Source organism: Euprymna scolopes, chromosome 14, assembly GCF_053919585.1.
Source record: "Euprymna scolopes isolate OS-2025 chromosome 14, ASM5391958v1, whole genome shotgun sequence".
In the NCBI taxonomy this organism is placed as follows: Eukaryota; Metazoa; Mollusca; class Cephalopoda; order Sepiida; family Sepiolidae; genus Euprymna; species Euprymna scolopes.
The window spans coordinates 22,497,145-22,518,630 of NC_136495.1; the positions used below are offsets into that span (position 1 = coordinate 22,497,145).

Sequence of the window (21,486 nt, forward strand, 5' to 3'; positions counted from 1 at the left end):
AGCGTCATTTTTGTTTTGTTATTTTCTGTGTTGATTTTTTTTGTTAATTTATTCTTCAACTTTTAAATGTGCAATAATATGGCACAGGCAAAAACGGCAGTATAGGGTTCAAAACCTGAATAAAATCATCTCAAATCTAAGCCGCATAATTAATAAAAATAATCATAAAAAAAAATCCAAAAAATGTTTTTTAAACACAATTGACAAAAATTGGAAATTTTAACAATTCTTTGAACTCTTTGCCACAAAAAGAAATATTGCGAGCCTGTCCTTGTTCTACTGTTATTTTCATCCGAGCTTCATTTAATGGTCCACCCCCACCAAACTTTCATAAAAGCACTTGTCACGCTACAACCGCTACCAACAATTTCCTTTACTCTATATCAGTGCCTAAATCTAAATGCAAATTCCATGAACAAAGCTTCTTTCCTAGAACTGCTCGTGTGTGGAACTTTATTCCACTGACCTGCTTCCAAGCTGACTACAACATGGTCGTCTTCAAGTCCAATGTAAACAAATTCTTGCCATATATTGCTTAAATAGTAAAATTCTGTCCAATTCCCACCAAAAATGATCACTGAGCTGTTGTCTCACTAACCACCTTGCGTTCATTAACCTTTATTCTCGAATGAATGCTGAGTCTTGATAAAAGGTGACTCAGTTGCAAAAAAAAAAATGCCAGGAGATGTTGTCTGATGAGTTTTGTGTGAATACTAGGAGCAAATGCGTAATAAGTGAATATTATTCAAGTAATTTACAGAAATGCTCAAAGTTGTATTAGAATTGACATCACATTTAATGATATTTTTAATGTTATAAAGTGAGATGACATCAGAAATCTGCATTGAAGCTGTTGATTTTCATTTGTGTCTTAGAAACACAAAATTTTATATCGGCTGTTTAGAAATGATGCTGATGATTTAGCTTTTGCCTTTGAAAACAATGGAACGGCTAATATTTTTCTGAATGTTTAAGATGAGGATGAATCTAACGCAAGATGAGAACAGTAGTTCGAATAATTCAAATAATAAAAATCGAAAGTTTGCTTTTTAAGTTGGAGACTTGGAGGAATGCTATGAAAAGTTAACAGGCTCCTTCAGTCTTTAACAGACTATGGATACCCACGAAGGGGTGCCTGTACAGTAAATGTTTGCATCAGAAGGTGCACAATCTCCAACCACACCTCTCCTGAGTCGACATTGTTAAATACCGGTAGCAAGTGAAGTGTATGTACAGGATGACTGGAAACAAATGCCGAGATAAGCGGAGAGCACATACAGTGCCTAGAATTCCCAAATGGTTACCCATCTGATACTAACCAGGCTCAACGTTGCTTAACTTCAGTGATCTGATGAGAACCGGTGTGTTAACGCAGTTATGCCGTAGATGAAAAGTAAAATCTAAGTAAATGTTAGCGACATCAAAATAATGATCAGTGGTCGTGGTGCTCAAAAGAAGAAAATTTTACCTGTTCCGTTTGTGGAAGAGGAGTTGGAAGCAATTTAATTTTTTTGTGATTCTTGCAAGCATTGTGTACACAAGAAGTACAATAGAATTCCACGTTGAAAGATCGCACGTTCGTTTGCAAGAATTGTAAGACAATGGAGTTAGATAAGAACTTTGAAGATTTGACAAAAGTATACTTTCATAAATATTTGGAAATTCTAAAAGTTCTACCACCAAATTTTGGCAGTACCTAATATAAATAAGCCAACTAAATGTAAGAACAATACAAAAACAAAAGAATTCTCTTTGGATGACTGATTATATGCTTCTCATCAGAGGAAGGTGTGACACAAGGTCGGAAAGTGGGAAAAGTTGAGTTGGCACCTCTAAAGGAGGAGTATTATTCTAGCCTTACAAAAGTGCTTGAGCAGCCCTGTTGGCAATCCCCGGTCAGTGCGCCTCATGTAGTAAGCAATAAACTTAACTTACTTCACTCCAAAGAGAGGAGGCAAGGTCTGGGAGGGTGGACCTCCTAGGACTACCCAGAACCATAGCTGAGCACGACAGAAAAATGGTCAACATTAGTCACAATGGCTCATCTCCATGGAACTGATTGTCGAGAATGAATACTTAACATTGGTAGACTGTAATGTCAAGTGAATATATCAGCTAATCGGCTGATTTTAATGATAACTTGGAATTGTATATGATTGTGGCAAAAGGATTTAACAGATTGCGTGACGCATGTGAAGTGAATTGAACTTGCATGAATCCTTGGTTGGTGGTCGATAAAGACATCACTAATGCTATCACATGTATGTAAAAAAAAAATTATTTAGCGGATTATCGTGCAGAGTCGTACAAGTGCTCATGATGTTACAAGAGTAAAGAGTGAACAGAGTAAGTTTTGGGAAATTTCTGCCATTACTAACCAGCATAGAGTTACCATGGTCATTTAAGGGAAGAATCTATCGAGCATGTGTATGCAGTGTGATGGTGGATAGAAGGGAAACCAGGAAAATGAGGATTGAAGACATGTGTTGCATGGAGAGAAATGATATGATGGATGTATAATGTGGGTCTTAGATGTGTTGAGCTCAAAGGAAGACTAATAGTGGACTTTAAAGTGAGATGTGTGGAAAACTAGAGACTTTGATGTTATGGTCATGTTGAATCGATGAGTTTTTGGGTTAGTAGATGTAGAACAGTTGGGGCAGCAGGTGCAGTTCACAGAAAAAGGCTAAGGAAAACACAGGAGAAAGTGATTACAATGGACTTGAGAGAAAGGGGAATAAAGACCTGCTAGAGACTGGGTAGTTTGGAAATCATTTCTAAAAAATGTCTGATGCATGCCAGCATGTTAAATCAATGTTAAACTGAATATAATGACTGGAACACATGGAAATTCCTCAGTTGTATCGATCATCTATTGTAAATTGCTGCCCGGTATTCTATGGACATCCAGAACAACCCCACAATATTCTTGTGCCACCTTTGTTCAAACTAAAACATTTATCTAAATATTTTGGTAGATGTGTAGTTTCAGAATTTATTTGGTTATGGAGATTTATCTCTGAAATCCTTTTAGAAGCTTGTGACGTGACAATATAATTGTACTCCCTTTAGACAGAACAGATACTACACTTTTAAGTTATTTATTTGCAAAAAATTATTCTAAATTTACATTATAAACAAAGTCGTTCGAACGCGTTGGAAAAATTGATGGCACCGTTCATCCTTTGTCATCGTAACTATTTTTTAACTAGAATAATCAATCACCATAATACCACATTTACTCCAGAGGCCGTCTGACTTTAATTTCTCAAATCTTTTTAAATAATTTTATTGAAAATAAACAACTTTATATACAGTCATTTCATTATCGTGAAGAAAAAAAAAAATAATAAAAAATGTGGTTAGTAAGACTTTCCCAACCCTTTCTAAACATTAAACCGCCCACTGTTTTCCAGTTTGTTTGGAACCAAAAACAAGCAGGCCAATCTCCAAATTGGGGTGAAATCTAAATCAATATATGAAATCTAAATCTATTTATGAAATCTAAATCTATATATGAAATCTAAATCTGTATATGAAATCTAAATCAATATATGAAATCTAAATCTATATATGAAATCTAAATCTATATATGAAATCTAAATCAATATATGAAATCTAAATCAATATATGAAATCTAAATCTATATATGAAATCTAAATCTATTTATGAAATCTAAATCTATATATGAAATCTAAATCTGTATACGAAATCTAAATCAATATATGAAATCTAAATCTATATATGAAATCTAAATCTATATATGAAATATAAATCTATATATGAAATCTAAATCAATATATGAAATCTAAATCAATATATGAAATCTAAATCTATATATGAAATCTAAATCTATATATGAAATCTAAATCTATATATGAAATCTAAATCTATATATGAAATCTAAATCTATATATGAAATATAAATCTGTATATGAAATCTAAATCAATATATGAAATCTAAATCTATATATGAAATCTAAATCAATATATGAAATCTAAATCAATATATGAAATCTAAATCTATATTTGAAATCTAAATCTATATATGAAATCTAAATCTATATATGAAATATAAATCTGTATATGAAATCTAAATCTATATATGAAATCTAAATCTATATATGAAATATAAATCTGTATATGAAATCTAAATCTATATATGAAATCTAAATCTGTATATGAAATCTAAATCTATATATGAAATCTAAATCTATATATGAAATCTAAATCAATATATGAAATCTAAATCAATATATGAAATCTAAATCTATATATGAAATCTAAATCTATATATGAAATCTAAATCTGTATATGAAATCTAAATCTATATATGAAATCTAAATCTGTATATGAAATCTAAATCTGTATATGAAATCTAAATCTGTATATGAAATCTAAATCTGTATATGAAATCTAAATCTATATATGAAATCTAAATCTATATATGAAATCTAAATCTGTATACGAAATCTAAATCAATATATGAAATCTAAATCAATATATGAAATCTAAATCTATATATGAAATCTAAATCTATATATGAAATCTAAATCTATATATGAAATCTAAATCTATATATGAAATCTAAATCTATATATGAAATCTTAATCTGTATATGAAATCTTAATCTGTATATGAAATCTAAATCAATATATGAAATCTAAATCTATCTATGAAATCTAAATCTATATATGAAATCTAAATCTGTATATGAAATCTAAATCAATATATGAAATCTAAATCAATATATGAAATCTAAATCTGTATATGAAATCTAAATCAATATATGAAATCTAAATCTATGTATGAAAAATATACCTATATATGACAAATATATCTATATATTAAATCTAAATCTATATATGAAATCTAAAACTATATGAAAAATAAATCTATATATGAAAAATAAATCTATATATGAAAAATAAATCAATATGTGAAAAATATATCTGTATATGAAAAATATATCTGTATATGAAAAATATATCTATATATGAAAAATAGATCTATATATGAAAAATAGATCTATATATGAAAAATATATCTGTATATGAAAAATATATCTGTATATGAAAAAGTAATCTGTATATGAAAAATATATCTATATATGAAATGTAAATCTATACATGAAATCTTAATATGTATATGAAATGTAAATCTGTATATGAAATGTAAATCTATATATGAAATGTAAATCTGTATATGAAATCTAAATCTGTATATGAAATCTAAATCTATATGTGAAATATAAATCTATACATGAAATCTAAATCTATATATGAAATATAAATCTATATATGAAATCTAAATCTATATATGAAATCTAAATCTATATGTGAAATCTAAATCTGTATATGAAATCTAAATCTGTATATGAAATCTAAATCTGTATATGAAATCTAAATCTGTATATGAAATCTAAATCTATATATGAAATCTAAATCTGTATATGAAATCTAAATCAATATATGAAATCTAAATCTGTATATGAAATCTAAATCAATATATGAAATCTAAATCTATATGTGAAATCTAAATCTGTATATGAAATCTAAATCTGTATATGAAATCTAAATCTGTATATGAAATCTAAATCTGTATATGAAATCTAAATCTATATATGAAATCTAAATCTATATATGAAATCTAAATCTATATGTGAAATCTAAATCTGTATATGAAATCAAAATCTGTATATGAAATCTAAATCTGTATATGAAATCTAAATCTGTATATGAAATCTAAATCTGTATATGAAATCTAAATCTATATATGAAATCTAAATCTGTATATGAAATCTAAATCTATATATGAAATCTAAATCTGTATATGAAATCTAAATCAATATATGAAATCTAAATCTGTATATGAAATCTAAATCTATATATGAAATCTTAATCTGTATATGAAATCTAAATCTATATATGAAATCTAAATCTGTATATGAAATCTAAATCTGTATATGAAATCTAAATCTGTATATGAAATCTAAATCTATATATGAAATCTAAATCTATATGTGAAATCTAAATCTATATATGAAATCTAAATCTGTATATGAAATCTAAATCTATATGTGAAATCTTAATCTATATATGAAATATAAATCAATATGTGAAATCTAAATCTGTATATGAAATCTAAATCTGTATATGAAATCTAAATCTGTATATGAAATCTAAATCTATATATGAAATCTAAATCTATATGTGAAATCTAAATCTATATGTGAAATCTAAATCTGTATATGAAATCTAAATCTGTATATGAAATCTAAATCTATATATGGAATCTTAATCTATATATGAAATCTTAATCTATATTTGAAATCTAAATCTATATGTGAAATCTTAATCTATATATGAAATATAAATCAATATGTGAAATCTAAATCTATATGTGAAATCTAAATCTATATGTGAAATCTAAATCTATATATGAAATCTAAATCTATATATGAAATCTTAATCTGTATATGAAATCTAAATCTATATATGAAATCTTAATCTATATATGAAATCTAAATCTATATGTGAAATCTTAATCTATATATGAAATATAAATCAATATGTGAAATCTAAATCTATATGTGAAATCTAAATCTATATATGAAATCTAAATCTGTATATGAAATCTAAATCAATATATGAAATCTAAATCTGTATATGAAATCTAAATCAATATATGAAATCTAAATCTATATGTGAAATCTAAATCTGTATATGAAATCTAAATCTGTATATGAAATCTAAATCTGTATATGAAATCTAAATCTGTATATGAAATCTAAATCTATATATGAAATCTAAATCTGTATATGAAATCTAAATCAATATATGAAATCTAAATCTATATATGAAATCTAAATCTATATATGAAATCTAAATCTATATGTGAAATCTAAATCTGTATATGAAATCTAAATCTGTATATGAAATCTAAATCTGTATATGAAATCTAAATCTGTATATGAAATCTAAATCTGTATATGAAATCTAAATCTATATATGAAATCTAAATCTGTATATGAAATCTATATATGAAATCTAAATCTGTATATGAAATCTAAATCAATATATGAAATCTAAATCTGTATATGAAATCTAAATCTATATATGAAATCTAAATCTATATATGAAATCTTAATCTGTATATGAAATCTAAATCTATATATGAAATCTAAATCTGTATATGAAATCTAAATCTGTATATGAAATCTAAATCTGTATATGAAATCTAAATCTATATATGAAATCTAAATCTATATGTGAAATCTAAATCTATATATGAAATCTAAATCTGTATATGAAATCTAAATCTATATGTGAAATCTTAATCTATATATGAAATATAAATCAATATGTGAAATCTAAATCTGTATATGAAATCTAAATCTGTATATGAAATCTAAATCTGTATATGAAATCTAAATCTATATATGAAATCTAAATCTATATGTGAAATCTAAATCTATATGTGAAATCTAAATCTGTATATGAAATCTAAATCTGTATATGAAATCTAAATCTATATATGGAATCTTAATCTATATATGAAATCTTAATCTATATTTGAAATCTAAATCTATATGTGAAATCTTAATCTATATATGAAATATAAATCAATATGTGAAATCTAAATCTATATGTGAAATCTAAATCTATATGTGAAATCTAAATCTATATATGAAATCTAAATCTATATATGAAATCTTAATCTGTATATGAAATCTAAATCTATATATGAAATCTTAATCTATATATGAAATCTAAATCTATATGTGAAATCTTAATCTATATATGAAATATAAATCAATATGTGAAATCTAAATCTATATGTGAAATCTAAATCTATATATGAAATCTAAATCTATATATGAAATCTAAATCTATATATGAAATCTAAATCTATATATGAAATCTAAATCTATATATGAAATCTAAATCTATATATGAAATCTAAATCTATATGTGAAATCTAAATCAATATATGAAATCTAAATCTATATATGAAATCTAAATCTATATATGAAATCTAAATCTATATATGAAATCTAAATCAATATATGAAATCTAAATCTATATGTGAAATCTAAATCAATATATGAAATCTAAATCTATTTGTGAAATCTAAATCTATATATGAAATCTAAATCTATATATGAAATCTAAATCTATATGTGAAATCTTAATCTGTATATGAAATCTTAATCTGTATATGAAATCTAAATCTATATATGAAATCTAAATCTGTATATGAAATCTTAATCTGTATATGAAATCTAAATCTATATGTGAAATCTAAATCTATATGTGAAATCTAAATCTATATATGAAATCTAAATCTATATATGAAATCTAAATCTATATATGAAATCTAAATCTATATATGAAATCTAAATCTATATATGAAATCTAAATCAATATATGAAATCTAAATCTATATGTGAAATCTAAATCTATATGTGAAATCTTAATCTATATGTGAAATCTTAATCAATATATGAAATCTAAATCTATATATGAAATCTAAATCTATATGTGAAATCTAAATCTATATATGAAATCTAAATCTATTTGTGAAATCTAAATCTGTATATGAAATCTAAATCTATATGTGAAATCTAAATCTATATGTGAAATCTAAATCTATTTGTGAAATCTAAATCTATATATGAAATCTAAATCTATATGTGAAATCTAAATCTATATATGAAATCTAAATCTATATGTGAAATCTAAATCTATATATGAAATCTAAATCTATATGTGAAATCTAAATCTATATGTGAAATCTTAATCAATATATGAAATCTAAATCTATTTGTGAAATCTAAATCTATATGTGAAATCTAAATCTATTTGTGAAATCTTAATCAATATATGAAATCTAAATCTATATGTGAAATCTAAATCTATATGTGAAATCTTAATCTATATATGAAATCTTAATCTGTATATGAAATCTAAATCTATATATGAAATCTTAATCTATATGTGAAATCTTAATCTATATATGAAATATAAATCAATATGTGAAATCTAAATCTATATGTGAAATCTAAATCTATATATGAAATCTAAATCTATATATGAAATCTAAATCTATATATGAAATCTAAATCTATATATGAAATCTAAATCAATATATGAAATCTAAATCTATATGTGAAATCTAAATCAATATATGAAATCTAAATCTATATGTGAAATCTAAATCAATATATGAAATCTAAATCTATTTGTGAAATCTAAATCTATATATGAAATCTAAATCTATATGTGAAATCTTAATCTGTATATGAAATCTTAATCTGTATATGAAATCTAAATCTATATATGAAATCTAAATCTATATATGAAATCTAAATCTGTATATGAAATCTTAATCTGTATATGAAATCTAAATCTATATATGAAATCTAAATCTATATATGAAATCTTAATCTATATATGAAATCTTAATCTGTATATGAAATCTAAATCTATATATGAAATCTTAATCTATATATGAAATCTAAATCTATATGTGAAATCTTAATCTATATATGAAATATAAATCAATATGTGAAATCTAAATCTATATGTGAAATCTAAATCTATATATGAAATCTAAATCTATATATGAAATCTTAATCTATATATGAAATCTAAATCTATATATGAAATCTTAATCTATATATGAAATCTAAATCTATATGTGAAATCTTAATCTATATATGAAATCTAAATCTATATGTGAAATCTTAATCTATATATGAAATATAAATCAATATGTGAAATCTAAATCTATATGTGAAATCTATATATGAAATCTAAATCTATATATGAAATCTTAATCTGTATATGAAATCTTAATCTATTTGTGAAATCTATATATGAAATCTTAATCTGTATATGAAATCTAAATCTATATATGAAATCTAAATCTATATGTGAAATCTTAATCTGTATATGAAATCTTAATCTATTTGTGAAATCTTAATCAATATATGAAATCTAAATCTATATATGAAATCTAAATCTATATATGAAATCTTAATCTATATATGAAATCTAAATCTATATGTGAAATCTTAATCTATATATGAAATCTAAATCTATTTGTGAAATCTTAATCAATATATGAAATCTAAATCTATATGTGAAATCTAAATCTATATGTGAAATCTTAATCTATATGTGAAATCTTAATCAATATATGAAATCTAAATCTATATGTGAAATCTAAATCTATATGTGAAATCTTAATCTATATGTGAAATCTTAATCAATATATGAAATCTAAATCTATATATGAAATCTAAATCTATATGTGAAATCTAAATCTATTTGTGAAATCTAAATCTATATATGAAATCTAAATCAATATATGAAATCTAAATCTGTATATGAAATCTAAATCTATATATGAAATCTAAATCTATATATGAAATCTTAATCTGTATATGAAATCTAAATCTATATATGAAATCTAAATCTGTATATGAAATCTAAATCTGTATATGAAATCTAAATCTGTATATGAAATCTAAATCTATATATGAAATCTAAATCTATATGTGAAATCTAAATCTATATATGAAATCTAAATCTGTATATGAAATCTAAATCTATATGTGAAATCTTAATCTATATATGAAATATAAATCAATATGTGAAATCTAAATCTGTATATGAAATCTAAATCTGTATATGAAATCTAAATCTGTATATGAAATCTAAATCTATATGTGAAATCTAAATCTATATGTGAAATCTAAATCTGTATATGAAATCTAAATCTGTATATGAAATCTAAATCTATATATGGAATCTTAATCTATATATGAAATCTTAATCTATATTTGAAATCTAAATCTATATGTGAAATCTTAATCTATATATGAAATATAAATCAATATGTGAAATCTAAATCTATATGTGAAATCTAAATCTATATGTGAAATCTAAATCTATATATGAAATCTAAATCTATATATGAAATCTTAATCTGTATATGAAATCTAAATCTATATATGAAATCTTAATCTATATATGAAATCTAAATCTATATGTGAAATCTTAATCTATATATGAAATATAAATCAATATGTGAAATCTAAATCTATATGTGAAATCTAAATCTATATATGAAATCTAAATCTGTATATGAAATCTAAATCAATATATGAAATCTAAATCTGTATATGAAATCTAAATCTATATGTGAAATCTAAATCTATATGTGAAATCTAAATCTGTATATGAAATCTAAATCTGTATATGAAATCTAAATCTGTATATGAAATCTAAATCTATATGTGAAATCTAAATCTATATGTGAAATCTAAATCTGTATATGAAATCTAAATCTGTATATGAAATCTAAATCTATATATGGAATCTTAATCTATATATGAAATCTTAATCTATATTTGAAATCTAAATCTATATGTGAAATCTTAATCTATATATGAAATATAAATCAATATGTGAAATCTAAATCTATATGTGAAATCTAAATCTATATGTGAAATCTAAATCTATATATGAAATCTAAATCTATATATGAAATCTTAATCTGTATATGAAATCTAAATCTATATATGAAATCTTAATCTATATATGAAATCTAAATCTATATGTGAAATCTTAATCTATATATGAAATATAAATCAATATGTGAAATCTAAATCTATATGTGAAATCTAAATCTATATATGAAATCTAAATCTATATATGAAATCTAAATCTATATATGAAATCTAAATCTATATATGAAATCTAAATCTATATATGAAATCTAAATCTATATATGAAATCTAAATCTATATGTGAAATCTAAATCAATATATGAAATCTAAATCTATATATGAAATCTAAATCTATATATGAAATCTAAATCTATATATGAAATCTAAATCAATATATGAAATCTATATCTATATGTGAAATCTAAATCAATATATGAAATCTAAATCTATTTGTGAAATCTAAATCTATATATGAAATCTAAATCTATATATGAAATCTAAATCTATATGTGAAATCTTAATCTGTATATGAAATCTTAATCTGTATATGAAATCTAAATCTATATATGAAATCTAAATCTGTATATGAAATCTTAATCTGTATATGAAATCTAAATCTATATGTGAAATCTAAATCTATATATGAAATCTAAATCTATATATGAAATCTAAATCTATATATGAAATCTAAATCTATATATGAAATCTAAATCTATATATGAAATCTAAATCAATATATGAAATCTAAATCTATATGTGAAATCTAAATCTATATGTGAAATCTTAATCTATATGTGAAATCTTAATCAATATATGAAATCTAAATCTATATATGAAATCTAAATCTATATGTGAAATCTAAATCTATATATGAAATCTAAATCTATTTGTGAAATCTAAATCTGTATATGAAATCTAAATCTATATGTGAAATCTAAATCTATATGTGAAATCTAAATCTATTTGTGAAATCTAAATCTATATATGAAATCTAAATCTATATGTGAAATCTAAATCTATATATGAAATCTAAATCTATATGTGAAATCTAAATCTATATATGAAATCTAAATCTATATGTGAAATCTAAATCTATATGTGAAATCTTAATCAATATATGAAATCTAAATCTATTTGTGAAATCTAAATCTATATGTGAAATCTAAATCTATTTGTGAAATCTTAATCAATATATGAAATCTAAATCTATATGTGAAATCTAAATCTATATGTGAAATCTTAATCTATATATGAAATCTTAATCTGTATATGAAATCTAAATCTATATATGAAATCTTAATCTATATGTGAAATCTTAATCTATATATGAAATATAAATCAATATGTGAAATCTAAATCTATATGTGAAATCTAAATCTATATATGAAATCTAAATCTATATATGAAATCTAAATCTATATATGAAATCTAAATCTATATATGAAATCTAAATCTATATATGAAATCTAAATCAATATATGAAATCTAAATCTATATGTGAAATCTAAATCAATATATGAAATCTAAATCTATATGTGAAATCTAAATCAATATATGAAATCTAAATCTATTTGTGAAATCTAAATCTATATATGAAATCTAAATCTATATGTGAAATCTTAATCTGTATATGAAATCTTAATCTGTATATGAAATCTAAATCTATATATGAAATCTAAATCTATATATGAAATCTAAATCTGTATGTGAAATCTTAATCTGTATATGAAATCTAAATCTATATATGAAATCTAAATCTATATATGAAATCTTAATCTATATATGAAATCTTAATCTGTATATGAAATCTAAATCTATATATGAAATCTTAATCTATATATGAAATCTAAATCTATATGTGAAATCTTAATCTATATATGAAATATAAATCAATATGTGAAATCTAAATCTATATGTGAAATCTAAATCTATATATGAAATCTAAATCTATATATGAAATCTTAATCTATATATGAAATCTAAATCTATATATGAAATCTTAATCTATATATGAAATCTAAATCTATATGTGAAATCTTAATCTATATATGAAATCTAAATCTATATGTGAAATCTTAATCTATATATGAAATATAAATCAATATGTGAAATCTAAATCTATATGTGAAATCTATATATGAAATCTAAATCTATATATGAAATCTTAATCTGTATATGAAATCTTAATCTATTTGTGAAATCTATATATGAAATCTTAATCTGTATATGAAATCTAAATCTATATATGAAATCTAAATCTATATGTGAAATCTTAATCTGTATATGAAATCTTAATCTATTTGTGAAATCTTAATCAATATATGAAATCTAAATCTATATATGAAATCTAAATCTATATATGAAATCTTAATCTATATATGAAATCTAAATCTATATGTGAAATCTTAATCTATATATGAAATCTTAATCTATTTGTGAAATCTTAATCTATATGTGAAATCTTAATCTATATGTGAAATCTTAATCAATATATGAAATCTAAATCTATATGTGAAATCTAAATCTATATGTGAAATCTTAATCTATATGTGAAATCTTAATCAATATATGAAATCTAAATCTATATATGAAATCTAAATCTATATGTGAAATCTAAATCTATATATGAAATCTAAATCTATTTGTGAAATCTAAATCTGTATATGAAATCTAAATCTATATGTGAAATCTAAATCTATATGTGAAATCTAAATCTATTTGTGAAATCTAAATCTATATATGAAATCTAAATCTATATGTGAAATCTAAATCTATATATGAAATCTAAATCTATATGTGAAATCTAAATCTATATATGAAATCTAAATCTATATGTGAAATCTAAATCTATATGTGAAATCTTAATCAATATATGAAATCTAAATCTATTTGTGAAATCTAAATCTATATGTGAAATCTAAATCTATTTGTGAAATCTTAATCAATATATGAAATCTAAATCTATATGTGAAATCTAAATCTATATGTGAAATCTTAATCTATATATGAAATCTAAATCTATATGTGAAATCTTAATCAATATATGAAATCTAAATCTATATGTGAAATCTAAATCTATATGTGAAATCTAAATCTATATGTGAAATCTTAATCAATATATGAAATCTAAATCTATATGTGAAATCTAAATCTATATGTGAAATCTTAATCAATATATGAAATATAAATCTATTTGTGAAATCTTAATCAATATATGAAATCTAAATCTATATGTGAAATCTTAATCTATATGTGAAATCTAAATCTATTTGTGAAATCTTAATCAATATATGAAATATAAATCTATATGTGAAATCTAAATCTATATGTGAAATCTTAATCTATATGTGAAATCTAAATCTATATGTGAAATCTTAATCTATATGTGAAATATAAATCTATTTGTGAAATCTTAATCAATATATGAAATCTAAATCTATATGTGAAATCTAAATCTATATGTGAAATCTTAATCTATATGTGAAATCTAAATCTATTTGTGAAATCTTAATCAATATATGAAATATAAATCTGTATATGAAATCCAAATCTATATATGAAATTTAAATCTATGTATGAAATCTAAATCTATATATTAAATCTAAATGTATATGTGAAATCATTCATTTGACTAGCTAAGAGACTAAAAATTACCCAAGGGTTGGTGTCAGACAGGACCAGGAACCTTATGTATCTTGTGCTCAGGCAGGGAACAAGGACTCATACTTGACTTCTCTTCGTATATGCTTAATACTTGTATCCACAGTTTTTGAAAAAACCATGAAATATAATTTTTTTTTTGTCATATCTGATCCTGACATACAATTGGTGATTGAATAGCACAATCAGGATCTGAATCGGCAAAAGATTCAACTCCTTGGTTATCTCTCAGATATGACATCCACACCACCATTCGCACTACAGCCAGTATTGTGAGAAACACTATTTGTCTCTCCCTATCCTACAGTGGTCCAACGCTGTTGATTACATAGGATACGTTTAGTAGGCAAAGATGCTTGAGATTGATATGAGCTGTCACTTCATTGACATACCCCCAGTATTACCCGAGTTTATGGCATTTAAAGAAAGCATGTTCAGATGTTTCTTTTGTTGAAATCCTGCCATGAGGACACCCAGGCAAATCCACTATTCTGGAACGGTGTTGTATAGCATTAAAAGGAAATGCATTCCAGGTCAATTGTCAGGTCAGATAGAACTCAGAATTTTTGAGATGACTCGAACCTGGGACTTTACTCAGAGCTGATCCTCTCTTCCGACCATTCCAACTGCCCGACAAGTGGATCATCAGCAGCCTCCCTCCTTACTAATCCCCTATGGAGTTCCTTTCTAGAAGTCAGAGAAAAGTCACTGGACCCTGGAAAATTTTTGATCACTCTGTAAGGAACTGTGTATCATCCTTCGGTCTATGAGGTCCACGCAGATTCCTCTGTCAGAGTTCAACTCAGGAAGACCAATCTCTCAGCGTCTCAAGTCGGGCTTTGAATACAGATTTGTCTGTGAACCCAATGCCGCTTTCTGTTCCAAAAAGTGAGAACATGAAGTGCTGGAGGATCTTTAGATTTTTCGCAGGCAGAGGAAGTATGAGTAATCGATACAGGATGAGAGCTGAAAGAAGCCCAAGGGATGGTGTTACTGCTCCAGCCACCCAACCGCAGGCTGACCACAGTTGATTTTGGATCATTTTGTAATTAGTGAATGCTTCTATTATCATCTCAATGTCTCAGAAACACAACACAAAGACAGTGATGTCATCGGAAAATGCGGAAACTCTGGCTGGCACTCTACCAGGTAAAGTGATTTTGTAAAGGACTGAACTTGTCTCCTTGCATCTTAGTTTCTGAAGTAGTGGTTCCAACGCATGGATGTTAAACATGGGGCGGTAGCAGATAGTCCTGATGCACCAATGGGAAGATAGTAAAAGATTTTGAATGCTTTCCATTAACTTGGACCACTGTCAATGGTGTGATACAGTACAGAGATTCATTTGGAGAAGTCCGGTTTAAAACCAACGGTCGACTCTGTCGAAAGATTTGAACTGATCTAAGTTGATCAGCATGGCTTCGGTGTCATTTTCTACCTCTCCCTCTAGGATTGTACAGATCAGGTGTAAGTTATTTTGAATTTGAATAACAACCTGCAACCGATTAGGTAGAATCTTGGTTAAAATCTTTAACTGTGTTTAACAGTTATGAACCTGTGATTATTTTGTTCCTCCCTACTATGCCTTAGCAATGTAATCACTTCCTTAGTGACTTGACCAGAGATGAATTCTCGTTAAACTAATAGTTGAACACATCTGTCAGAATTGACAGCCTCAAATACAACTCTTGGGAACGACTAAGTCCTGGCGATTCGTTACAGCTGACCTGCATTAACGCAATCAAAACCTCCCGCTCTGTGACCCTACCTTCACAACAGCTACTCTAGCCGCATCAAGGCATGAAGAATCAGCCAAATAGTCACCAAACTTTTGTACCAGGAAATCGAGCTGTTGCTTAAATTGCTCCTCAAAATTGCTCCCAAAATTCCTCACAGATCTCCTGAGTTAACTCCAACGTGTGTCCATTTGGGTGCTTGACTTTTCTGATATATCCGAGCCATGCTTAGAAACCTCCTTCTGCTCATTTGTGTCAAAGTTCACAGCTCTATTAGAAACTTTTCTTTATCCTAACTAGTTGACCTTCGTAATGCTCGCTAGCCTCATGCCGAAGATCCTGCTTAGCTATTTCTTGCCTAATAAGATTCCTCTCATCTACTGCCTCTCTCTTACTGTGTCTTCATCTTTTAGTCTTATTTAGTGTTATTTAGTGTTATTTAGTGTTATTTAGTCTTATTTAGTGTTATTTAGTCTTATTTAGTCTTATTTAGTGTTATTTAGTCTTATTTAGTCTTATTTAGTCTTATTTAGTGTTATTTAGTCTTATTTAGTGTTATTTAGTCTTATTTAGTGTTATTTAGTCTTATTTAGTCTTATTTAGTGTTATTTAGTCTTATTTAGTCTTATTTAGTGTTATTTAGTGTTATTTAGTCTTATTTAGTGTTATGTAGTGTTATTTAGTCTTATTTAGTGTTATTTAGTCTTATTTAGTCTTATTTAGTGTTATTTAGTCTTATTTAGTGTTATTTAGTCTTATTTAGTGTTATTTAGTGGCACCGAGTTTATTCAATGGCAAAGTTTTCAATCTTATTCATCACTTGCTTTCAGTAATCACCTCCATTAAAGCTGTTTGGATAAGTAGCTCTATCTTTTCCCCAAAAGACTTATCTCTTGCAAGAAGCTCTTCAACTTCCAGTACCTAGCTAGTTTAGGCCTATTCCCTAACTTCAATTGGACTGTAACTAGTTTACGTTCTGTTTGACCTAGCCATGTGAACATACAACATGATAAAAAAAAAAAACTAACATTCAATCGAAATAAGAATTTGGGTCGGAAGGAACACTATTTGTCCATGTTCACATCTCCCACCCTGGGAGCTTAACACAAAACCTGTCAATCATTTTGCATATAGCCATCAGGTCAGCCAGGCTGGTCTCATACATTATGTCCTCCTACACCCCCTCTCTTACCTTGTCTATCTAGACGGGGTTTCAATCTCCGATTAAAACCACGCGCTTCAGACATGTGACAAATGCATCAAGATCCTAAAAAAAGAGATACTCTCTCGAGTGGGGCTAAGCACATAGACTGCAATGACCTGAAACCTTTGAAATGATATCAATCATGATCAACCTGCCCTTTAATCATAGACTGAAGTTTATTTTAATTTAACATAACAGCAACATGAAATTTTAAAAATTACTTTTTTTTTTTTTAATTGTGTTTTCATTGATTGGAACATTTCATCTTTAAAAAAGGGTAGTTGATAATGTGCGTATGGACGTGAAATTACGTTAGCATATTATTACGCAGATATTTATTTATAGAAAGAACACCCTTATTTATTTTTTTTTTAATCACTTCTGTTTGTGGTATTTTGCTGATGAGGTCATCTAATCAGTTTGTCGATTTCACCTGCTACCGCAACAAGCTAATCACCCAAACCTACGCATTGTTTGACAAACTTTTGAAAAATAATTCTAATTTCCAAGAGAACTACGAGCTTTAAAAGAAAACAAATGTCTAAAGATTGAAATCAGATCAAAGGTTATATCGATGAATCTATCCCTTGTTTCATGAATTTATTTTTTTTAATTTTTACTTGGGAGTCACCACTTATCAAGGCTTGGAAACTACTCGAGGATAAAGATTAATAATTGTTTGATAGACGGTATCAGTGATGGTGGAACCTAGGTTGGGCTTAATTATTTAAGAGCCCAACAAGAACTTATTTACATTAAACTTGAAAATGACCATGCTATAGTCAGCCGGGAAGCAGCTCCACTGATGAACAGTCTAAGAAAGAAACTTTGCCCATGGAATTTTCGTCACAGATAGACATGTGAAGGAAATTTTTAACAGTTGTTGTAGCTAGATGAGTATTTGTTGCAAAAGTTTTACAACGGGGGGGGGGGGGGTCATAGATTGGAGCTCAGTCGAGCACCTACCATAAAAGTAATGATAGAGCAGAAATAAATTTGTGACGTCTCTTCTTTGGTCTTAGCTGATCTTCCCTTGTCAGGTCCGTACCAAATGGTATATATCATTTAATTATTGGAATTTCTGTGGAGATGAGTAATTTGTATATTTTTTATTTAACTATAAAAGATGAGGATAATAATCCGCAAATAAAGAAAATATACAAATTACTCATCGCAAAAGAATTCCAATAATTAAATAATATACAGCTCATAAAATGTTAAAAGAAGGGCCAATTAGCAGTAGTTCGTTGTAAGTTGATAAAATTTTATTTTAATTTTTTCATAAGCAATGAAACAATCCTGTTTAGTAAAAAAATAAATAAACATGAGTAAATAACTATTTTTGAAGATAAAAATGCTGCAAAGATTTAAAAAAAAAATGTTCTTCCCCTTTTTTTTCTATTTATTCACCTGTATCACATGACATTTTTTTTTCTGATGTCATTTTTACCTATATTCATTATTATGGATTATTATAGTCTGTTTATTATACAAAACGGGCACAGAGATGCAACATTGCGGTGATGGGACAGGAGTTGGTGCTTAGTTGACACATCTGGATTAAAGACTTAAATTTTTCCAATTTCGATATCCCCAAAAAGTTCTGCTTTTTTCCAATTCTTGATTCCAATTAATTATCTCACGACTATTAGCATTAAAGTGTCACCACCAATCAAGACACAAAAGCAACAATAACAGTAAATGACTTTGTTTAGGTTGTGACACAAACCATGAGGATTGGAGCCGATTGTCGAAATTGATTATAATTTGACTATTTAAAGCTCAATAAAGAAATGTTGAACTTGATGACAAGGGACGTGTTGTAGTCAGCTGGGAAGCAGCCCTGTAGTATTACGTTTAGCACATGAGTAATTTTTTAAACAAAATTTCCTCAAGAATTCAATCGGTCTTAATTCCAGAATCATCAGATTATTATGCAATATCACGTTTAACGCTAACCTTTATAATTATAAAACTAAATTCTAAAATTGTTTTTCAGTGTTCACATGTAATTGCTTAAAAAATGTAGAATCATTGGAGGGGGAGTATTAACATAAGACCCTTGTATACAAATGTACCCTGATCTGTTTCAGTCTAGCAAGATACCCCCTCCCTCATCATCTTTAAAATGAAATGATCGTTTTGTTTTTTCAGGTAGTGAAATGATCGTTTTGTTTTTTCAGGTAGTGAAATGGATGCGATCCATGTGATTATCGATCGTCATTTAGTGTCCGGTCAGAATCCTCAGTCAACGCTCACGGCCGTCCAAAATTTGATTCTGCTCTGCAACCAAAAGTAACGCAATTGCTTTGAAGATTTTTTTTTTCCACCATTGTAAGTCGGTAAAAGTACAGAATAAGTAACATTTGAGAATTCGTGTACCCCCTCCTCCCAAAAAAGAAACATCACAATTTCAATGGAACACATTAGAGATGACATTTTTTTTACCAAACGTGGCAAGTTTTTATGAGTTATTTTAAACGTTTAAAAAAATTGGGAACCGGTCTAAAATTTCTCCAATATTAAAAACAAAATCAGAAAAATCTGTATGATATCTGTACCTGTGACAGAAAGAAAATATCGTATTCCAGAAATCATGTGAATTGATCAAGTAGTTTTATTTTCAATAAAGAAAATTAAATTTTATGGTTAACCAAGGAGCAACCGTCTTTTCATGCCAGTTAGGAAATAGATTCTCAGGAAACTCCAAATAATTCAAACTTGCAAGATTTTTTTTTTAATAATATGGTGAAATCTCAAAAACATAATATTGTTCAAAATAAAACTTGTCTTGTGTGTGTATATATATATATATACATACATACATACTAGCAGACCACCAGGCTTAAATATGATATTTCAATTTATGCAGGTTTCATACTTATTATTATTATAGAGCTAATTCTTTATTGATTATTATATTGTACCCAATTTATAATATTGCTCCTCAGCATGACCCGGTTGTAAAATAGAGTTAAATATGAGATTTTAATTCATGTAGATTTTGTTTTTACTAAAGAGCCAATTCTGTATCGATTATGTTGTATTCGATATATAAAAGTGACTTAAAAATTTTTTTTTTTTAAATAATTTGGTTCCCTCAGAATCGAAACCGAAACACATAGTTCTCCAGCTTTATTCGTTACCATGTGTACTATGTCGTAACGTAGATAAAAACTTTAAAAATAGTGTAAAATGTATAGTTGCACATGTGTAGAAGAGCATTTTAAGTCGACTTATGCCTGCCAGATTCCAATTTTTTTCAACTTTATTTACAACCTAAAATCCAAAACAAATTTATCGACAGTTCCAAATCCTTTATACATCAAGTTTCAAGCCTGTAGACCAGAAATTGACCTTTTTTTTCT

The 21,486-nt window shown here is 26.1% G+C and overlaps 1 protein-coding gene across 1 annotated transcript in view; it reads left to right on the plus strand.

The window, feature by feature from the left end:
* Positions 1-21,217, plus strand: part of LOC145292907 (glutamine amidotransferase-like class 1 domain-containing protein 1) — a 43,402-nt gene extending 22,185 nt beyond the window's left edge. Inside the window, exon 7 of the mRNA XM_080139048.1 lies at positions 20,302-21,217. Coding sequence (XP_079995174.1) covers positions 20,302-20,417 — 116 coding nt within the window. The 3' untranslated portion in view covers positions 20,418-21,217. The remainder of the gene's footprint in view (positions 1-20,301) is intronic.
* The last annotated feature ends 269 nt before the right edge of the window (positions 21,218-21,486 follow it).